The 22,999-nt window shown below is 45.0% G+C and overlaps 1 protein-coding gene across 2 annotated transcripts in view; it reads left to right on the top strand.

Annotated features, from left to right (window-relative positions):
• Positions 1–18,383: 18,383 nt before the first annotated feature.
• Positions 18,384–22,999, top strand: part of LRP8 (LDL receptor related protein 8) — a gene marked incomplete at its 5' end in the record, with an annotated part of 168,799 nt that continues 164,183 nt past the window's right edge. For both annotated transcript variants that reach the window (XM_084528448.1, XM_084528447.1), the window contains 2 exons: positions 18,384–18,510; positions 19,177–19,296. In XM_084528448.1, the coding sequence (XP_084384574.1) occupies positions 18,441–18,510; positions 19,177–19,296 (190 nt within the window). The remainder of the gene's footprint in view (positions 18,511–19,176; positions 19,297–22,999) is intronic.

The following is a 22,999-nucleotide window of genomic DNA, read 5'->3' as shown; positions in this document are numbered from 1 at the left end:
AGCATGTAGTGGCTTGTATTATTTTATCAGAAATTTTATCAATTTCACAGTAGGGCTGAAATGTGGGTGCTACCATATGTACTGAGAGTTGGTGACACTTTAAAACAGTCTCCAGCTTTCAAAAGGTTTGGAGATCCATGGGATTGAACAGGGATTTAAACCTTTAATGAACATGGAAGGAAGTGGCAGAGCCATTAAAACAGAGTGGATAATAGCTTAAAGGTGACTTGAGCAGGGTAAGGATGTCAGGCAGTTGCTCTGGATGAAGGTGGCATTAAACCCTTTTGGTTCTTAATACTGAAAAATATATTTGACCTCTTGGTTCCATGTGTTAGAAGCTGGGGCCCTGTTAGTACTGCTATATTTATTTTCTGGAACGAATATATAAATATATTATGAGCATAAAGAAGCTTTCTTTTGAAGCCCTTCCTTGCTCAGGGGAGAAGGGCATTTGCTAATGCTTAGGAAGGCAGATTTTACCACGTGTACTACATAAAAAGTTCCACTGCAATCAATTAGAGAATATATGTCGTAAGTGACCATTCAGTAGGAGTAAAGATGGCAAGTTTCTGGTCTCTTATAAAACACAGGGAGGAGAAAAGTCTGTCTTACTACTGCATTTTTATAAGTCCTGAAGAAAATGCAAGACAGATTGGTACAAACATGTTGCAGAAATTGAGGTGAGCAGAATTTCTTCTAAATAGCCGACTAGGTGGGTTGCACCCTGCAAGATTGATCTGATGATGAATACAGAAATAAATCAATTAGCAGCATTTTCTGGGAGACACCAATATTCTGCTGTATTAGCCCGAAGTACTGGGAACCAAAGAAGAAAGAAGCAGATGAAAGGATGGGAAATAAAGGCCTCTAAAAAAAAGACAAAAGGAAAAAAGGCATTTTTGCCTCTGAACAGATTCCAAATGGGTGATTGACATAAAGGATCCTGGTATTGTCTCCCACCTTCTGTTAGGGCTGTTTTATGGCTTGAACTGAGGAAATCTTAGTTTTCTAGACTGGTATAAAAGAAAAAGGCATCTTGAATTTCCTGGCCTGATGCCCTATTGAAACATCGATTCATATGCCATTTCAGAATGGGCCTGGCTCACAAGCGCTTCTGTTTGAATCCTGAAAAGCTTTCAGGGATATGCAGTGGCTGTTGCTTGGCAAACAGAGAGGAGCTGTCTGCTGAAACCCGTAGCTGGGGTACATCTGAAGAGCTGGACTGCCTGGAAATCATACCTGCTCTGCTTACATGTATGAAGAGAGGAGCAGGCTCGTGCAGGAGGAGGCAATACTAAGACAAAATTAGTGTAGTGCATGTGGTTCTGGTGGGTATCAGCCAAAGACTGACAGAGGAGTGTGTTTACTCTGCAGGTAATAGCTAAAGCCAGAAAGACCAGGCTGATTTGTTTCTGATTAAAATTTCATAAGAATTACTGCTGTGATTATTGTACATCTGGGTGACTTTTAAATAAAAATGCATAGCAGTGATTTAAATTATTATATTTAAAGAAACAGTCATTCTTTTGAAGATACGCAAATAAAACCTGAGAATGCACATGGAAGAGAAACAAAGGAGCAAAGTAGATGAAAAAAATACAGGAGGTTAGGCATGGTCTTGGAGACAAACATGGAGGAAGTTGTGTACTCGCCGGTGTATATGTAGGCCTCATCCGACCTGTGGTGGCAGCGAGAAACTGAAACAGTGGTAGATGATGGTGGGCACTGAGCAGTGCTGATGTAGGACAAACCCCTAAAGCCCCAGGAAAGCTCAGGCAACCTCAGCCTTTGTGGTTCTTAAAGTAGGTTGGTAGAGGGGAGTGTGACATCTGGCTCTGCACCACCGTGAGGATGCCAGTTGTGGCAGCATAAGCGATGGGATGCAGAGATGTTGAAGGCTTTTTGGTTAAACATTTTAGCCTGAGAACGAGCAACTTTGCTCCACTGGGTTTTTGTACCCTGCTTGGGGTACTGGCACTTGGGTGATATTTTATCACAGACGCAGTCATTCCTTTGTAGTCCATCAGCTTTTCTGAGATGTCATTTATAAATTCATAGGAAATTGACACAGCAGTTCTTTAGATGATTGATAATGGTACTGACTTCATCCACAACCACAGTTTTAAACTCTACGACCATATGTCCTGAGCAGTTCTTCCATATCACTTTTCATAGAACAGCAAAAATTATCTTGAAGTCTCCTTTGTGAGTTTTATTAGCATTATTAACGTATTTATTTTCCAATTCAATCCCATTAAAGTCATAACTTTGAGCACATTCACTGCTGAATATCTCATCATAAAGCTGTATATTTATAATCCCTGTTAAGAGCTTACCACTCATAGATGTTTTTCCTCCTTCAGAACGCTCATTTTTCAGTTTATCAATAGCTCTGACAGTAGAAGTAATGGGTGCTCTATTCCAGACTGTTTGCTTCTACGTTACTGCTCATTCATGTGCTGGACGGTAGTTTCATCTATCTCCTCCCTTCCTTTGCTTACAGCATCACTGTAAGTGCATGTTTTATAGCCTCCTGTTCCGTACAGATCTGGAAAAAACATGGGCCATAAAATCCACATTCTCTCCTCTTTAGGAGGACATGGAAGCAAAATGTAGTAGTTTTTCATACAGAGGACAAAAAAAGATTTTAAATCTAAGTAGCTGTGTGAGAAGAATGGATATTTTATTATTCCAGTAGGTAATTTGTGTGATACTTGCATTGCTTTATCATCCCACTCCTTTATCACTTTTATTAATAATCATGCTTATTTTCTATTAAATTGTTCCTGGAACTTACATCCCTGGAGCCATAAATTGTGCTGAAATATGGTGAGATTGTGTACGTGTTTATGCAATTTGGCTAAAGCTAAATTGGATGACAATGGCTGAAAGTGATGCTCAGGATTTAATTCCACTCAATACTTCATGTAAAACATAAAATAATAGATTGTAATTAAATGGTGAAAGCAACTGATTAATGCTTTGTGAAGTTGCATGTGTAGTCTGCCCCATTGCTGCTGTTTTCAGACAAAGGACTATGACAGTCACTCGGTGCTTTATTGACTGGTGTGAAAAAAACCCTTGTTATACAGTAAGGCCACCTCCATGGCCATTTCACTGCTGACATGTTGATACAAACCCCTTAAGGGTCTAACGGAGATTAGTTCATCAGTAGAGTAATAGCCTCATTAAGTGCCAAGGAAATCATAAAGCATTAATGATATCGTGTATTTGGATTGTTGTCCTTATCATGTTGGTAAAACATTATTAATAATACTTACGCCTATTTATATGAATTCTTATAAGCAATTTGAGATACTAAATGGCAGGCAGCTCAGTAACACCCTTTTTAATCAAGTGGTGAAGACACGGGGACTCTCAATTTCTGCTCTCCTATTACTGTGGACATCCTTTGCAGCAAGGGTGCAGCTGCCTGTGCCAGCACAGTGACACTGAGACTCCCTGACGTCGTCGGTCTCTTTATACACACCCCGAGCCTTCCTATCTGTCCAAAACAATATAAAGATCTTCAGTTTTTGTGCTTTCCACATAACCATTAAACACATCCATAGCTGAACATTATTGTCCTGTGATTCAGGTATAGCTAAATTGCGCCTAGGAAGGTGGCACATCCAGGTTTTCACAGATGAGGTCTCTCTCCATTTCTGTAATTGTTTTAATTCCCACTAAAGCACTGTGACAAGTGAGCTGAGTCTAATGCCAGGTATCGGGGCTGCAAGCGTGAGGGGCAGGTGTCCGCTTGCATCCTCTCAGGAGTTGGTGCAGCTGGTATTGCTGCCTACGGCTTTAGGTAACATCTGATGCCAGCTGGCACCTAGGAAATGGTGATCAGTATCAGGTATTTTGACAATTCAATAAAACAGCATACTGGTATATCAGCAGTGGCTCTTTTCGCCATGTTTCTGGGTGGTGTCCCCTTAAAATCCACTGGTGTATGTTGCTAATTCAGTGTAAGCTACTCGTGGAGATAATTTTACATGACATGTACAACTCTAATGCACCCCAAAGGCATTTCCAACTCTCCCTCATAGTAGAACACCAGGAAATGTCAGAACCCTGTGCACTGGCGTGCTAAACTTTACCTGGACACCTGACACCCAATCAGGTCTTGCAAATGCATACAATACTCAGAAGTTTAAAGCCAGACACCCAGGTACCCAGAAGCTTGTTACATCACCCAGGATGCTTATTAGGACAGAATGCAAAGTCTACTTCATCTGCTTTTCTTTCTGCTTTTATTTATTATTATTTAAACAAAGCAGTTTAGTGCATAATGAGGACAGAACCAGACCCTCTTCAGTGGCCTTCAGTGCCAGAAGAGATAATGAGCAGGACCTGAGATGCAGGGGATTCCACATGAATGTAAGAACCTTTTCATGAGGAGGTGGTTGAACGCTGGCCCAGGTTGCCCTGTTGGCTTTCAGAACCTGACAGGACGTGGCCCAGGGCAGCCTGCTCTGGCTGACCTTACACTGAGCCACGGGTTGGCGTAGATGATCTCCAGGTCCCTTCCCACCTCAACTGTCCTGGGATTCCTCAGAGAACAAAACTTTGGTGCAGATAATGTAATTTTGTAGAAATGAAGAAATATTAAATATAGCCATGGACAGAAGGTAGACTGTCCCGGAGGTACAGCAAAGAGAATTTACACAATTATCATCACACTGGATGTGTATTTGCACCTGCAGAGACATAGAGCTTGCTGTCACCTCAGAGAGGAAGGCCAGGACGTGAGCTAATACTCAGCTCAGTGCTTAATTAACCAAGGAAAAAATATCAATAGAGGTGCATCTGAATGTCACAGATAATATGGAAATACAATTTCTAATTTAATGTAGTAAAGTCTCTAGACATGCCCACCCCATATAAATGAGATCTAGGCCCTTATTAAATGGGAAGAATGATAAAGCGAGGGAAGAAAGGCTAATCTGAAGCGGCTTGCTGCAGCTTTATCAGAGATGTGCCGATAGGGATCATCTGTGTTTCTGGACAACCGTACTTTCAGTTTCATAAAAAATTGTTCCAAAGGAGCTAATCTGTCACTCAGATTTTTGTTACAAGTCAGCGCTCCACTGTGGTTCAGACAAATGAACAACTCTCCCTCCCTTCGTTATCCCAAAGCCAATGGATTGGTGACCGAGCTGCAGGGTAGGTGCGGCAGGGCTTGCCTGGCCAGCCCAGGGAAAGGGACCCAGCCCCTGATGTCCCTGCACCAACTGCACCAAAACAACTCCTCGCCGCAGAGCTTGTGGTGCTCTGTTCGGAGCGTGGTGGGGGCATCCTGAGCTCTGCTCATGGGGAATGACTTTGTGTTACAAAGCACTCATCTTCGATTCATTAAATCTCTGTAAGCCTGTGTTCTGTTCACGAATGGTACTGGGTAGTCGTGGAAACTGTACATCTTTTCCTTATCTGAAAAAGATAATACAGACAGTGATGATGGATATTCTTCTCAGTCCCGTGCACAGTGATCCAGAGACTTCCATAAATAATGTTAATACCAAGCGGGGGGCAAAGAGTTTCCAAGTTTGTGTTCTTTCCCAGTATAAGTGAGAAGATCAAATCCCACTAATGCAGGGCTTTGTTCTTCTCTGACATTACATAAATTAACAACTCCACTTACAAGTAAATCCGCTGGTGGTATTCATTAGAAGGGCCCAGAGAAAACCTGGCAGAAGTCCATGTCGAGAAAAGCACCACGCCACATAGACTTTTTCCCCAAGCCTTGGCTGCTGACCACTGCTGGAAGGAGGACGCGGTGCTGTGCCTGGCCCGATGCAGAAGTGATGTCCTCAAATCAGCTGCCTGCCAAGGATAACTTCTTGTTTCAAGTGATCTAAATTAACTTGAGCCAGCGATTTAATTTTTAAATGTTCCTTGTTCCATGACTGTAACACATAGTTCTCTGGTCATGTTAATGATGACTGTATTCAGTCAGGGCAGAGCGGTAGAAAGAGCAGCAAGTGGAAATACCCAGGGAAGAAAAGTGGAAAAAATCAATATTTGTCAGCAAGAAAACACCAACATTGTAGAAAAATATGTCATTTTCAGACACAGTAATAAGAAATACAATAGCATAGAGATGCTTTTGTTCTCTTTTGTGAAAAGATAAGAAATATATAGATGGCTGGATCCTTTCAGGTGGGAGAATAAGGAAGCATCCTTCAGTAGCTCTGTCTTTCACAGCATGGAATTGATTTTAGCTAAATCTAAACCCAGAGAAAGTAATCCTTGTGTGAAAAATTCATTGGATCTAAGTGACTTCTTATTTCAACAAGCAGGTCAACATCTGTGCAAACAAATATTGTCCCAGAGAGGCACATACAGCAGGATCATGCTGGACAGGTACATTGGCTTCCTCAGAGTTTTGAATGAAGAGTGACTGCGCATCTCCACCAAAACTCGTAACATTTTGTTGTGGGCTGAGTCAGGGCAAAATGACAAGCTGGTGGCGCACATTGTAGGAGCATGAGCAGCAGCTTAAGGATGCCCAGACTTGGATGCTGCTTTTTGTATGCCAAAGCCCCTTTCCTCTGACTGCCCCTGTCTGGAGATGTGACAAAGGCTCCTCTTGGCCACACCGGGCTCTGTGCTGGTGGCCCACTGGTCCCATTAGCCTTCATTCTCTGTGCAGAGCACTGCAAGCAGGCTCTCTGGCTCTTGTGTCCTTCTCTGAACACCCACTCCTCTGATCTTAAGCAACAATGCTGACCAGCCTAACAGAGTGCCCTGCTGTGTGTTCCCTTCTTGTGCTTCTTGCTGGCTACTGGCCAGGAATATCTCATCATTTGACAGGACAAGGAGTAATGGTCACAAGATAGAGCACAGGAAGTTCTGCACCAACATCCGAAAGAACTTCTTCACGGTGAGGGTGACGGAGCACTGGGACAGGCTGCCCAGGGAGGCTGTGGAGTCTCCTTCTCTGGAGATATTCAAGGCCTGTCTGGTTGCCTACCTGGGCAGCCTGCTCTGAGGAACCTGCTTTGGCAGAAGAGTTGGACCCGGTGATCTTTCGAGGTCCTTTCTAACCCCTTCAATTCTGTGACTCTGTGATCACTGGGCACTAATGTTTCCAAGAATATGAGTGTGACTTCCTGCTGCTCCATGTGCCTTTACTGTGTGCTTATATGCACAACAGCGTGTATCTGTGCGGTGCAGAAGGATGCATCCAGAATTCATTTTCTTTCTCATGTAATATTAAAGGTATTTCTAAAAGAGTAACTAGTGAAGTGATGACAATCCTCCAGCTTTGGACTCTAAGCTTTGCTCATGTGATAAGTTTAAGTAACTAGCTTGCAATATAGGGAAGTGGTATTGATGGGTTTGTTTTTTTTTTCACCCTGCCTCTTCTATTTTGAAATTTGCTATCTCCCAGTAGTACTGTTTCGAGTAAGCTCAAAGCTGCTGTTGTGTTTCCTACAGGAGCCCTCCAGTAATGTGCAGAGAGGAACTCATCTGGCATTTCTGAGCCATTCTTTCAGTTGCCCATGCACTGTTTTACAATGCAGGTGTTTGAGAAAATAGCAGTGGGAGTATAATACGAGCTTGGTTGGAATCTCTCCTTTTCCAGAAGCCTAGGGCACTTCTCAAGATACATGCTTCTGGCTCATAAACGTAGATAATTGCAAATGCTTAAAAGAGCAGATGCAGGTTGTCTATTCACTCAGCTGGACCTTTTCTGTAAGTAATTCAGCTCTTCAGGCAGTCTCCCACAATTTGGATTTATCTTTGTGTTTGTTTCCTCAGCCTCATCTCCTTTTTAACTGTGGAAGAAACAAAAAACTACCTAAAGTCATGATGTTCTCATTCCCAGTTCCACGTTAAAAATAACAACCTTAATTCTGCTATTTTACACACTTGAATTTTGTTCATCTGTAATTATGGGATTGGACAGTATATTTTTTGCTTGGGTCCTTTGCTTCATTGAAACATTAACAGGATAAGGTGTGCTCTGGAGATAAATCAGTAGTCTGTAGTGAATGAGCACCACGGCCTTTCCTGTTGCAGAAACAGAAAAGGAGATAGCCAGTGATGCAAGGATCTACAGAAAGAAAAATGACGTTTCTGTGATAGCTTGCCATTGTGGCAAGTCAATAGCTGAGAAATAGATTTTATCTCCACTTGTGCCAGAGAACCCCTTTTTGATTCTGAGCATCCTAATTACATCAGACAAAACTTTTCAAGGCTGTTTTCTAATTGTGAGTGTGTCTGTTCTGTGGTAAACAGCTAAGGTGCCAGGGTTGCCAACTGGGTAATTGTTGAGTGACCACAGTTCCAGCTGAAGCCTTTGGGATCATAATCCTGGATCTATGAAGCACTGTATAATAGTCCGAAAATACAGGTTTTAAGCAGCTTGTGCCCAGCTTCAGCTGGTATTTTGTACTCAGTTCATGTTTCCCAAAAATGGCAAAAACCATAACCTTAACATCTTAGAAAGTTTATAAAATGAATGCGTTACTGTCTGAAGCATTCATACTGTTCTGATAAGCACCACAGAAAAGCCTATGAAGAAATGAATAATTCTGTTTTCAAAGCAGAATCTGAATAGAGTGCAATAAATAATGCCTGGTGAGACCAAATAATGAAGGGAAAATAAACCATTGAAAGCTACACATTAGTTGAACATTGTTCATTCTGTGCACTGAATGAGGTAAGGATCTTATGAAAACGAGCATATGTGACAGTGTCATTTACAGTGATATTGTGGTGCCCGTACACAAAGCACATGAATTACTGTTTCACAGGCAACCACACCACTTTATGTGCTTGATTAGCAGCCTTTATAATGTAAGCATAGCATAGTTTTTGTGTGCAATAAATAAGTTACATGGTTTTTAACTAATTTGGAGTCCCTACTTCAAGATCTGAAGCCTTTTCAGTTAAATGGTACCAGGGTTATTCTGTTCTTTCATGTGGGGGAACAATACATTCTCCCTGCTGTAGTCCTTTGAAATATTTGAGTTTTGTTTGAAACTGAGAACCAAAATGAAGAATCAGCCTGGTGCAGGTATCTCACGTGATGAATTTTATTAACACTGTAAGCTGAAAAGTGAATTTTATTGTGGAAAGTACTCAGCAGGAACTAAGACATCCGTTGGTGACATTGACGTTTCCTTTTGTACCGCTGTTCTTTAGGAACAAGGCTGCAGCTCCTGCACCTCACACCGGTGCTGGCTGGTCCTTGGGGGAGCCACCAGTCATGGTTATGTGTATGTCCTATAGTGCTGTTCCTCACAGAAAGAAACAGATACCTGATTACCCATCTTTAAGGACAGAGCAGCGGTTTGGTCAGCCTCCAGGTGGTGAGGATAAATTGCCTGATTTCATAAATGATCTTTGTAAGCAAATATTGGTTAACTGATAGGATTTCAAGGAGACTATGCATGAAAGACAGCGATGCAGTATCTGGATATCTGAGCTAGATGTGAGTGAGTCACATGAGGTGTTTGGGTTGCTCACAAGGTTGTTGGGAGAAAGGATTTGTATCAAGTTCCCTGCTGCCTAGATAAATAGCATTGCTGATGATGCAGGAAGGTGTCAGAAGATGATGGTCAGGTTGACTTCTCATATGGCAGAAGGCAGAGAATTTGGGACTTGCTGAAAGCTATAAGCTAAGCACAAGTGTCTTTTCCTTCTTATCTTGTGCTTAGGCCAGTATGACAAATGTGCAGCCCCAGGGTCATTAGGTAATAAGCTCCTCTGCTCACAGAAATAACTACAGAAAGGCTATCATTTAAATTATTATTATTATTTTTTAACTTTTTGGCCTTTTTTAGAAGCTACTCTTCCATTTTTGACCACCAACAATTTTCCATTTTGCTTTGCAGGACTCAGGCACTAACTTCTTTCAAGATAAATTCTCTTAAGTACCAGTATCTCTTAAATCTGAATTCTTGTACACTTGGGAATAAACAAACACAAAACCAAACCACACCATGTTGTACTTAATCACAGGAATGCTATTTTACCCTTTGAGCTCCCTCTGAAGGTGGATGTATACCCAGAGATGTCTGAAGCAAACGAGGAGGCTTTAACTTAACACGAGAACAAAAACAATTTAAAAATGTTATAAAGGTGCCAGCTATGCTGTTTTCAGTTTTGATAAGGGATGAAGCTATGTTTCTGCATTTTTTATATAAAGGCTGACAAAAGAGTCAGTTAAGCTCCCTGAAACTTTTGCAGCAGGACTGTATTACATTCCTTTGTTAACAGTGAGGATGGCAGGACAGGTCTGTCTTAAAAGACTGTCATGAATTACTTACTATGTTGCTTCATAAAAGTCAAAAGACTACTTTTGATTTGCAGACCTATTGGATGACGTGTTCAGATTCTTAAAATTGATTTGGAAATAATTCTGATATAATGGAAAATGGATATAGGAAAATCCACAAAAATACAGCTGCACACTGCAGGTAAAAGCAGATGGAACTTAACTCTGTTGAATTTTAGTTAAGGGAAGATTCTGCTTTTATATTACTAGAATTTTTGGCACCTTCAGAAAGATAAGTAACTTCAGGTTACTAAACTCTTAAAAGATTAATGTGGCCTTTGGTACACATTTCGTTTCCAGGTGTATATGTGTTATGATCAGAGCACAAGCATATAAAGCATGGTAATATTTATTTATTTATCTATTTTATTTGGATAGCCTAGCCTCACAGATTATTCTTTCCTAAGAAGAGGGACATTTGTCCATGAGTAACATTTATGCTGTGAGCACCACTGCAAGAAGGTGACAGGAGACCTACCACCATCCACACACCAGATACCATCAGCAGGTTGCATGGTAATAAGAGGGGCTGGGCTGATGAGGATTGGGGTTCTGATAAGGCTCCAGGCTTGTAGAACCCTACCCACGGGTACACTCCCTGGCTGCAGGGCACTGCCACGGCCGCCACCAGCTGTGTCTCCCTGCAGCAGAGCACAGGGCAGTCCGACCATCTGCATCCTGCATATGGGGCTACAGATGGGGAGAGAGGTCACAGTGCAGAGCTGCTCGGGGATTTGCTACGAGGCTCCCTGTGGGGAGCGTGCAACAGGAGATAACCACATTGCTCTCGGCTCCTTGGCTGAGATGTACAAGGCTGATGGTTGTGTTTCGTGGCCTCTTCAGCCCTGTCTCATTTTTCTTGCTTCTCTAAAACGGGTCCTGCATAAATTTTCCTGGCCTGGCAAATTTTTGAGAGGCCAATAATGCTGTTAGACCCTAGATGAACATGAATAATAGCCTGTTTGCACAGCTGATAACTGAGCTGTAAAAATGAATCTGCTTCCAGATGAAACTTGACACGCAAAATTTAAGCTTGGGGAGCAATTCTTTGTACATATTATGAAAAAAATAAATGACTTGGACTGCTTAATTTTTATTCGTCCTTAAAATACAGAATCCTACAAGAGGGTCAGCAGAGAAAGCTCCTGTGTTTTGACATAGCACTTGAAATTAGCTTCAGGCATAAAATACAGCAAATGTTTAATCTGTAATAAAGTTGAATCTGCCCATTTTGGAGAATAACAATGGCCGAGGGTCGAAGCTTTGCGTCCTGTAGTTGCCAGATGGGATAATTTCCAAAAGGGAATTTGGATGGTAATCAGTGTCCGCTGGGATCCATGCCCACCGCTCCGAGTCCTCGTGCCACAATGGAGAGATTAGGGGCAGAATGAGAATGTGCAGGGCTGGCACGAATCAAAGGGACTCCCTGTAAAACCTATTACATCTGCGCTCTGAAAAATGCATAGAGAAACTGACAGTCAGGAAAATGCAGTTTTGATTGCGCTTTGATGGCTGGGAAGCTAAAATTTTGTGGGTGGGTGGCTGAGTATAACTCCATGTCCATGCCAGCTTTATTTGTCTGAGACAGTCAGAGTCAGGCCAGTTTTCATTGTCCTTTCAGGACTTTCAGAGCAGCAGGATAAATAAAGCAATGAAACGGGGAAATGAATTTATAGACTTTGGTTGTCAAATGATTAACAAAAGGCCCAAATCTTGGTGTTTTGTTCCATTGAATTTGTTTTGGCAAAGCAAAGATAATATTGCGAACCTGTACAAAGGGAGGTGCCTTTACTTCCCTCTGTGCCTTTGTGCTGGCCGGGTGACTTGCTGAATGCAAGTTTCCCTTTTGCACTAAAAGCAGGTGTTGCTCTCCACTGAATTGCGAGATACAGACACTATGCATGGGTCTGGGACCCCCGGAGTTGGCTTCTATTAGTCCAGAACAGATGCCAAAGGTTTGGGTGGCAATGTCTGCGTGTCTTCAATGACTGCTTTCTAATGGTAAGAGAAACAAGCACCTCCCGAACTCAGCTTCAGGTGAGCTCCAAGGACTTGGTGTGATCTCTGGGGAGTCTGCCACAGTCCCTGAGGCCCGTGCCCTCCAGCAGGTGAACGTGCCCATGCTGTGGGGCATAGCTCTCTAAACCAGCAGCTTTAACCTGATCTGGGCCCAGGCTGTCCCATCTTCCAGGGAGTGGGAGCAGCTGAGCAGGGCCGTGAGGCTGTGAGCAGCCCCTCAGAGCACTGCTCTGGTGCTGCGTGTCGGTGTGGTGTTTCCTTTCTTTGAAGGACCGTGGGCCTCCTTTGCAAGTAGCAAGACCAGCCTGCGATGACCAGTGGACAAAAAACATGGCGATCCCACCAGGTGGCACAGGTTATACTGAAATAGAAAAATGATTTAAAAAATAGTAACTCCAAGATTAGTGTAGACAGTCTTGGAGAAGAATGGCGTTTAAGCTTTCTAGAGAGAGGATGAAAGGGAGATAAGGGCACTGGAGCAGGAGCATCATGAGTAAGAACTGCAGTGCTTCGGCTGAGGGCTGCGGGATGCACTTGTGGCAGTTCCACCTGCACGAGTCTGACCGGATCTGTGCAGACATGCAAATACACAAACACTGTGCTTTGGCAGAGCTGTAGGAGAGCTCAGCACTGAAGCACAAGAGCAGGAGCAAATCAAGGACCTGCTGAGTTAGCAGCAGGTTTGGGGGCGTTGGTTTAGACTACAAGTAACAATCTGTTTGTACCCTTTCAGGCCTGAACCATCTTGGTTAGAACTTAACATTTGGGGAACTGGGAGACACTTCTCTTCTTGAAGGAAGGATCGGGGGCAGGTATTTCGAGAAGTGTACTTGAAAAGCTAGGGAGGAGGGTATTTTGTGCTTCTGGAAACTATGTCTATAGGACACGTTCTGAAGTGCATCCATCACTTGATGCTTTATGCGATATGACAAAACGCCACAGGGGTTCATCCGTCAACTGCTGTTGCAGCAACACGATTTAACAGGCAGGAAATCTGAAAGGGCACGTTCTGAAACTTTGTTTAACAGAACCGTAGCTCTGGGAGCGCACATACATATGTCTATCATGTACAAACATTTTCAGCTTCAAAGAACCAAGTTTTTCCCAACTCAGAAATGTAAACCAGGCTATATTTGTAACGTGTAACACAATTGTAATGTGGCTCTAATGTGTCTGTGATGAAATTGTGCATAGAGACACCCCGAAATATGAATTTTATCATCAACTAAGCAAAACACCATGCAAAGGCAGGAGATGCTCAAACATCAGACCCACCTTTGCAAGATGATTATTGGATTCTTCTCTCCTGGAAAAAAGATCTCCCAATTCTTCCCTCTTCTTCCCCTTCCTCCATAACATTTTGGGAAGTTTTAAAAAACTGGCTTGATTTTATCCACTTTGAAAGACAAATTATTCCATACTAACCAAGCTGAAATCTTTAGTCTATGCACAATTCTCTTGTCAGGTAGGAATTGAAAGTGATGAGATGGCAATAGCTAATGGGAAGCCTTTGAAAGACGTCATTAAAGACAAGCCAGTAAATCAAAAGAGGAAGGAAGAGAAACAACATTCAGAATGAGACCTTGAAAAAGTTGCTCTTAATGATCTTTCCCTTTAAAAAGGAAAATGAACGTTGAGTTCATATTCCCTCATAAAGAAAGCCAGCCTTGTCAAGCAGCTGTAAGAATTTCCAATTCCACTTAGCATGAGGACAGAGGGACAGCGCTATCTGGAGTGCAAGATGGGTTTTAAAGTGTTCTGAGAATGAGAAACATTCCATGCAGACGTCATCCTAAATTCCCGTTTGGGTATTGTTTGCTCCCTGATGTTGTAATTAATGCTAAAATAATTTGTGTGAGCCTTCAGGATGCTTAGAGCTTTCCAGAGGGCTGCTAGGAGCTGAGGGCATTTTGCACCTCATGGAACCAGCCCCTGTCCCCGCTTCTGCCATCCCTGCACAATGCAGCACTTCTTCGCAGCGCTGGGGCCTGAACAAATAAGGTGTGGGAGAGAAACGGAGTGAGCCCCTAGCTTACAGAATTTTTAAAAGGCAAGAAAAAAATCCAGGCTTGACGCTGCTACTAGGTCGCACTGTGTCTAAGCCCTTTGGGAGCCATACAGCAAACAGCAGGCTGTGGTACTAATCTGCTGCTTACAGCTTTGGTAGATGGTCACTGCAGAGTGACACGAGACACTGTCAACTTCAGTTTTGCTCCAATTCATGATTCCTTTGTTAGGAGTAGCAGGATAAATAGTTTGAAGTGAAACATCTTGAAAAAATCCCACTGTACTTGTTACTAACTATGGCCTCAAGTCTGCATTTCTGTTAGCTTTCACGGTGATTAGTCACTGTACAGCAGCAAAGAGCAGATCAGTCTATAGCAGCACTCCTCCAGCATGCAAAAGATCTTGCCAGACACCTAATCCTCACTTTTTTTTCTTCTCAGTCCCTTCTTTCTTATACTCATTAAAATTAATGGGAAAGATCCCTATTGTGACTGTAGGTTTGGTTGCACTCAAAGATGTATTGTCCAGGGATGCTGCCATGGCAGGGTGTTCGGCCTTGGGATGGGAATGAAGGGCAGAAGCTTTCTGTGTTAACTCCTCTCTAGCTGAATAAAAACTTTCCCAGTGGGCTGCGAACCATCTCTTAGCTTCCCTCTGCTTCCCTGAAAGTAACTCACTACAGAGATGTGGGAATGAGAGCATGAAGTGGAAGAAGATGGATCTGAAGCCGCACAGGAAAAGTCCTGTGAGTGATGCAGTGCTCTTCAGGAAGCCGGCTTCCCAGGGAGCTGCTCTTCTCAGCTTCTTGGGAGCCTTACATGGGCACTGCTGAATGGCACTGGGTAACACCTCAGTTGAAATGCTAAGGAAAACCTGGGGCAGGTAGGCAGCAGACCAGCTTGGGTCTGCAGTTAGGCAGATATACATAGCTTTGGTTCAAGGGAGTGATTCTAAGTCAGGATTGCTCTGAACACACCAAGGATGCATGAATCATATGCACAGCTGAGATCCAGATTGATATCCTGACGTGTGTATGCAGTTAGCGAACACATGATGCGGGGTATTTTAGATTTAAATGGAAGCCCCGGTCAGTAAGTGTTGCAGTCTCATGCCTGGATAATAAGCACCTCCGAGATTTTGTTTGGCCAGCAGCGAGGCGGTGCTGTATCATACTGCTTCTTATGCTTGGCTAAGGGATAGCTGAGTGACAGCTGTAGGACAGAGATCAGTTACGGCTGTGGAAGTGAGAGATTCTGGCTTGTAGGAGACAGTTCTTGGGTGATAAACTGATGGGGTTTGTAGTTTTACTTAAAGCTGATTGTATGATGTCCTCCTTTTTCAGTAGACCACAAAATAGCTAAAAATAAGGATGTCGTTAGAAGCCTTTGAGTATGCTAAGGGGGACTAAGTTGAACTGAAAACTTCAAAGAATGTGTGTGCTTTTTCTACAAGGAAGGCAAAATTACTGGGTGTTTTTTACAGATAGTTTTGCTAATTAGTTTAAATGATTGTCTTCATTTTCAAGAGAGTGAAAGATCAGCTTTTCCCAATGTTAGTATAGAAATGGTCGTAAGAGTGTGTCAGTTTATGGCTGACCATCTTTCCTTTGTGCTTTACCTCATAACACAGCAACCTCATAACACTGTTACTCATAAAAAAGCAAAACGGAACAGAAAGAAAATCATTCCACAGCAGTCCTCTACAGAGTCCTGAGAAGGCCTAACTGTTAGAAAAAAACTTCAAAGAAGTTGTTCTTGAAGAGCTAAGTGGTTTTTTGCTGATGAGTTCTCTTACTATAGCACCTGCAAACAAGAGTACGTTTGGCAATCCCAAAAACAGCAAGGAAGGTTGTGAAAAGCACAGTAGGTAAAGGATCTGTGTAAGAGTCTTAGGGACGAGCCCTGAGCAGCAGTGACCCTGTATTTTCACTTGCTGGGTTGGTGGCTTGTTTTGTTTTTCACTCAGTAGAAGCTGCAGAAAATGAGTTCTAGTTTTAAACGCAACATGCAATAGTACGTATAGCTTGAAATTCCCAGCACAGTTAGTTCATTAGTTATTATTATTTCATTATTATCAGAGAATTTTATTTTAAAAGGCAACTAATATTGCAGGTACTGACTTAGATCATTTGGGAGTTTAAGGGATATGGCAGCGAGCACATTGGTTCAACTAACTTAATGAAAGGTTTGGGAGGGTGTGTACGTGCATACCTGTGTGAGTAAACAACTACAGAACCCAGTAGATTAACACGAGCCAGCAGAGATCCAGCGTGTGGAATGCCAGTTGTTCATCATGACCCTGAGCAGACTTCTCTCCTCTATTACTTGTAGCTGTCACGGGATACTTAGGGATCTAAGTGACAAACTGTTGAAAAATGTTAAGTATGAAAAAAAAAAGGTTGGGTTCTGCATCAGAAAAAAATAAATCCAGCTTTAAAAATCAGTTTGACGTAGATCAAAGAATTGGTGTGGATGATGAAAGACACGGAGCTAATTGATGGGAAGTCTTTCTGGATGGATGGAGCTCTACTGCGATGTACCTCCTTGTGCTGTCAGCACCAGGCTGATTTGTGTCAGCTTGTGGTGTTTAATGCACAGAGGTATGCGACCAGAAGTAGGAGCAGATCAGCAGCCTTTAAATACAGCAGGTTATTGGAGTGTTCCTTCACAGCCCCCTGGTGCCCCCATTTGTGCTTTGGGGCAGGGGCTGTCCCATTGCTGGCTGCTCTGCATGAATGTTGAGGATGACTTTGAATGTTTAGCTAGTAGACAGAGGTAAACAGAGGTAAAACATACCACATTAATGCCTGGAAAACAGGAAGCTATTCTGGGCAAGCATTGCCGTGTGCTGGCTCTGCTCTTACCTGCTCTTAGGCACCTGCTGCCAGCTGCAGTGTGGATCAGGAGCTGGAGGGACCCTTGGTCTCACCTGCTGCAACCAGACTTGTGATGAGGGGACAGACAGACGTGTGTGTGTGTTAAATCTACAAATTAAGCCAGTCACCAGCTACGAAATGCAGCATATCAGATGTATTTTGTATACAAGGGTTACTAAATGCTGTGTATTTGCTGTTGGACACTTATTGTTTGGCCAAATACATCTGTGCTGTTGTTGCTTTACAGATTTCCCTACAGTCTGGCTGAGAGCAGCGGGATTCCCGTTCAGTTTGTGACTGCAGAGGTGTGCGCTTGGAAGAGATGGACCTTGGGAGGTAAATTACCAGTCTTAATTAACAATTTGAACATAATGGATACATCTAAATTTAATTTCTCTTACAAACCAAATGGTTTCCCTGGGCTAATTTTCTCCCCCTTCAGTTCCTCTAGTCTCCTCCTTGCCTCTGCAATTCCTTTGACACGCACACATCCACCAGATGGTACTAGGCTACAAGCAGCCCTGCCGGGGAGGCCGGGAGCGGCTGCTGAATCGCTCGGCCAGGTGTCATCAGAGCGATGTGTTCAGGAGCCTGCTAACGTTGCTTTCTGTGAGTGGCAGGCAGGCCAAGTCAGCTTGTCTGAAATCAAATGAAATTCCAAGATGGATTGGTACCAAATCCCTGCTGGGAGCGATGCTCTGCCCGCTTCCACCTGGTTGGTACTGGAGAGCTCCACTGCTATCCTGGAGCAACTTATAATTTAAAATATTTCAGAAAACAGAAGGAGGCCGGGAACGAGCTTTACAAACCTTTATTTTGACACACTTACAGCAGAGCAAACTCCCCTAACGCATTACAAACAATCCATTTGCTTTGGGCACTTACCGTAACGCACCCCACGAGCCCAGCCACCCCGGCCTCCTTCCTCCCACCCCACAGCCGCTCCGCCAACCTGCCGCAAACCCCCTCCGGCTGCCGCCCCGCTCCGCTCCCCGCTCCCCGCAGCCTCCCGGTGCCAGCCCCGCCGGTGCCCTTTGGGCCGCGGTTACCGCGGGGGGGAAGCTCAGAACCCCGCGCCCCCTGCGGGCGGTGGCGCGCAAACCAGGGCGCGCCGGCGCGGCAGCGCGCGCGGAGGGGGCGTGGCGAGGGGCGTGGCCTGGTTGGCGGCGGCGCGGGGCGGGGCGCAGAGCGGCGCGCCGGCTGCGCGCAACCCGCACACGGCGCGCTGCCACCGAGGGAGCGGGCAGCATGTGCCGGCCTGCGCTCGCCCGGCTGCTGCTGCTGCAGCTGCTGCTGCTCAAGCTGCACCTCGGCAAAGGTGGGGTCGGCGCGGCCCCCGGGGGAGCGCACGCCTCGGCTGGGCTCCCCCAGGGGATGAGGGAGAGAGGGTCGGGGGCGCAGCTCCGGTAGCGCCGCTCGTGGGGGTTGCGGAGGAGGGAGCGGGGGCCGTGCGCGCTCGTTCGCGGGGAATGCAACGCGGCCGCTGCTGACGGGAGCTGCCACCTTTAATCCCTCTCTGAAGGGATTTGCGGCTCGGCAAAGCAGCGCTGCGCCTGCAAAGCAGATTTGCCCCGTCCCCCCGCCCTCAACTTCATCAGGTCGGTTCCCTTTCCGGGGAGCGCCCGCCACCCCCCATCCCCGTGTGCCCGGCCGTTTCGCCCCGGTAACGGGCGCGTGGCGGTCCCAGCATCGGTGCGCTTTTTAATTTTTCTTTGTCTTTCGCGTTCGGGATTCAACCATTCCCCTGTCATCCCGTGCCTCTAAATCGACGCGGGGGAGCTCGGGAACGGCCCCTTCCATCCGCGCACAAAGCGGCTCCACCGTGCTCCCGCTGCTCGCCCCGAGCCGCTCAGCCCTGGCGAGCCCGGTCCCGGCTCCGGTCCCCGCCGGTCCCCGGGGCCCTGCCCGGTGTCGGAGCGGCCCCGGGATGCTCCCGGTGGCGGAGCTCTCCCCGCTGACCCAGGCGCGGCCCCGTGTCTCGCAGGCGGCGTCAAGGAGTGCGAGGAGGACCAGTTCCAGTGCCGGAATGAGCGCTGCATCCCCGCCATCTGGAAATGCGACGAGGACGACGACTGCTCGGATAACAGCGACGAGGCGGATTGCCGTGAGTGCCGGGGGGGCCCGGAAGGGCGCCGCTCCCAGCGCCTCTTTTTTATGAATGAATGAATGAAGTCGCGCCGGCCCCGGCTCCGGCGCTGATTGGCTGCCGGCAGCAGCAGATCCGTGACGCGGCCCCGCCGTGGCGCGCCCGGCCGGGCCCCCTCCTGCAGCGCCCCTCGCTGCCCGCCCCGGGGGGCTCGGCCCCCGCCGCCAGCAGCAGCCCTGCCTGGGGCATGGCACGGGAGCTGGGGGGTGGGCGACCCCCCTGGGACCGCTACTGGTCCTCCCGGGAAAGCCGCTTTCCTGCAAGGTGCGGGGCTGCTGCGTGGTTTGGGGTTTAATAGGTATTTGTGGCCGTGGCGAGGGGAAAGAGGAGCAGCAAGCAGGCTGCTTGGCTCCGCGGCCACACAGCGCTGCCTGGTTCCTCAGTAACGTGAGGGAAGAAGGAGCAAGGAGATCTGTACTTCCTGGCCTGGACAGGTGGCAGTCTTGCTTTCCCCTGTGGTGTCACCCTGGTGTGTGTGCGTGGCACTCAGCAAACTCTGGGTGCTTTGCAGGGTTGTACCGTTATTACCGCTGTCGTATTTTGCTTAATTAGAGCTTCTGACAGCCTAGGACAATGTGTGTCAACCCTCTAGTGTGAGAAGCATCTGTGAAAAATTATGCACCCTAAGTCTTAAAACTCCAGTTCAAAGATAATTCTCTTTAAGTTGCAAATATTACAGCAGGCACTGCTTATCTCTCAAATTATCTTTGTAGGGTAGTAGACATGAAACAACTGTCAGGTTGTAATTTACTGAACTCTTGAAAGTTAGTGGACCACAGGAATATATCAAGAAAAGAAAGAGTCACTAGTTATGTGTTCTCCAGTGTGTGACTGTCCTGTTAGCAGCTTCACTGGTACACCTGTCTCGCAGCGAATTCTGAATAAATTAGTTCATGGAGAGCAGGAATTCCCAAGCTCTTGCTCATATGAGACTTGATGTTGTAACAGTAAGTCAGTGAGTATAACATTTATATCTGGTGCTTTTGTATTCACAGGACTTGACAGGCTTTACGCATGCATAAGTTTATGATATGAGTGATTCAGCAGCGTTATTTAGTACAGATATAAACATGATTGATGTGGGAATTTTATTACCGCATCTCAGACTTGGAATTTTTAAGATTGCAAGAGGCTCGGGGAGGCCACGGCTGACTGGGAACTAGCTTGGACTTGTGTGTAGTTGTACCTGAGAATAGTTTCTCAGAAGTGTATGAGTTTCCAGAGAGAGACAGTAACTGTGGGACTGCCAGCAGCCTCAGAGCAGGCTGACCCTGGTCTTCTTGAAGTCTTCTGGTTAAAAGCCGCTCTGGGTACTGTTATACAGAGGCCTGGTGAGCTGCAGGTGGGCTGTGCTTTGGGAGCTGCTGTTTCAGATGTTGGGATGATGGCTGGGGGAGCATCTCGAGGAACAGATTCTGCACCCCGTGCTCCACATTCAGTGCCACTTAAGGTTTGTGGCCTGAGCTTCTTGCCTAGCATGAGTGAGTCAGTTGGAACCTGTACCCGGGCTGTTGTTTCTTTGTGATCTTCTTCTTTTTCCTTGTCATCTTCTTTTTAATCGTGTCAGAAGACAGAGTGTAAAACAGTCCCACTGAACATCTGCTCTACGTGAATTGGGCTGTGTCAGGATTGTTAGGTCAATGATTGCATCTATCTGGTTTTGCTTCAGAGGGTGTTTACTGTTCTTTTGAGGGTGGTAAAAATAAAGTGGCTAGATTGTAGTAGAATGGTGGCTTTTTAATGTTAGGAAAGGGAAATTTTGGATGCAGAGACATCAGGAAGTGTTCTTTGCTTTAATCTGAATTTGGCATTTGTTAGTAGTGATTGAGGAACATACTGCAGAAATTACTCGTGGACTGTTCATTTAGTTTGTATACATAGAGAGAGACTTTGCAGTTGCAATTGTTCAGACTGGTTAAAGAAGTATTTTTACAAGCATTTTTCTCACTTTGTTTTAGAAATGTTCTTTCATTAAAAACGTATAACAGTTCTCAGCATATGTAATGTTTAGAGTTATACTCGCTGTATGAAAGAATATGTGCCACGTGGTTTTGTTGCTAGATGCCACCTCTGTCGTTGCTATTCATTTAGAAACTATTTTATGGACATACGCTCGGGATGAAATTGTCCTGGAAAACTCAGCATGCTGGAGCGGTGACAGAGCAAAATGAAAACGCAGGTAGCCTGCTGGTGCCAAGTACCGATGTGGTGCGTGATAACCCCTGTAATTACTTGCTGATGCGTTTTCTGGAGCTGATAACATTTGTTATCAACGTGTCCATGTATTTGTAGCTCACTGCTGTTCGTGTACATCCTTGCCCTCTGAACAGACAGGATGGTCTTCATGTGCGTTAACAACCAGTTTGTGAAACATGCTTGTCCTTGTATGTAGACAGTCTGTATACGCTGGAAGAGTTTGTAACTGAAAATACCTTAAACAGTTCTGGAAGGAGATAAAAAATTGTATTTTGTTCATGGGCAAACGGGGTTGGCAGCCTTGCAGCACTGTGTGTGCTCCCTGCTGCAAGCTGTCCTCACGTAGGCTGCCGTTGTTGTTTTGGTGGTGTTATATTTAATCCTTGAGAACTTTGTTGTTGTAATATTGGCTTTTTTTAAAGGAGACTTAGACTAGAAGGAGAATATGTTGGCAATCATTCTGTATCATCTCCTGGGAATGTGCTTTCTGTTCAGTAGCTCTTTTCTGCCGTGGTTGGTCGTTCGAGTTACCTACCTAGGCCCGTGCGGGCCTGAGCACAGCCAGCTCGGGAACTGACGTGTGATCAATGCTCGCTGTAACTCTTACGCAGAGCAGCTCACTGCTTTGTGTGGTGTGTTAAGTTTATCCAAGGTTGCTCAACAGCCTTCTTCTTATGGGGCCAAATTCTTTACTGGTATGTAGCAGTTGACTTTCAAGGTTTTAACTTGTGGGAAATGACTAATACAGTACGAATTAATTTTTTTTTCTTCGTTTAAAAATAAAATAAAATTCCTTGATTTTTAACTGCTGTTGCTAATGGAGGAAGAAGCTACAAGCTCTCTGGCCACGTGGTTCACTGGTGAGAGCAGGCACTAGAAACTAAGTGAATGTCAGAAACAGGATTTGGACCATCATCCCTTGTTCAGCCTGGTAAGGTGCACATTCCATAGCAGACTGGGTTGTGTATCACTTTAAATGATCTTTACGATTTCAGCATGCTTCAAGAGGCAGCTTTTCTCTACAGTCGAAATTTTGTGCCTTCTTTCTTTTGGAAGGAATCTTTTGGTTTTCTTCATTTGAGCAAGTATCAGGTGTGCACATGGTTCGTATTTCATACTGAATATTTCAGTGTTACCCCATCAAATTAAGTCCTTTTAGTAGTGCTGGTGATTTAAAGCAGTCAAAGGGCCACCATAACAAACAGATGATTCTTGCAGTATGGAAATAAATTGCTGGGAATTTAGAGAAGAGCAGGAAAATAAGGATTACAGAAAGTGCCATGCCTGTTAGGGAAGGGCAAAAGAAAGACCAAATAGATGCAGGTAGCAAGTATGAATATAGCTGCTGCCTCACAGGAAGTATAAGGAAACAATTTCTGGTAGCAAAGAAAGCCGTCAGGGAGAAAGGAGACAGAGTTCATTTGTCTGGAAGTGTTAACAAGAAGGAGGAGATACTAATTTGTGT

The sequence above is a fragment of the Aythya ferina genome (assembly GCF_964211825.1).
Source record: "Aythya ferina genome assembly, chromosome: 8".
NCBI classification, from domain to species: Eukaryota; Metazoa; Chordata; class Aves; order Anseriformes; family Anatidae; genus Aythya; species Aythya ferina.
This window is presented reverse-complemented; position numbering and strand designations above follow the sequence as displayed.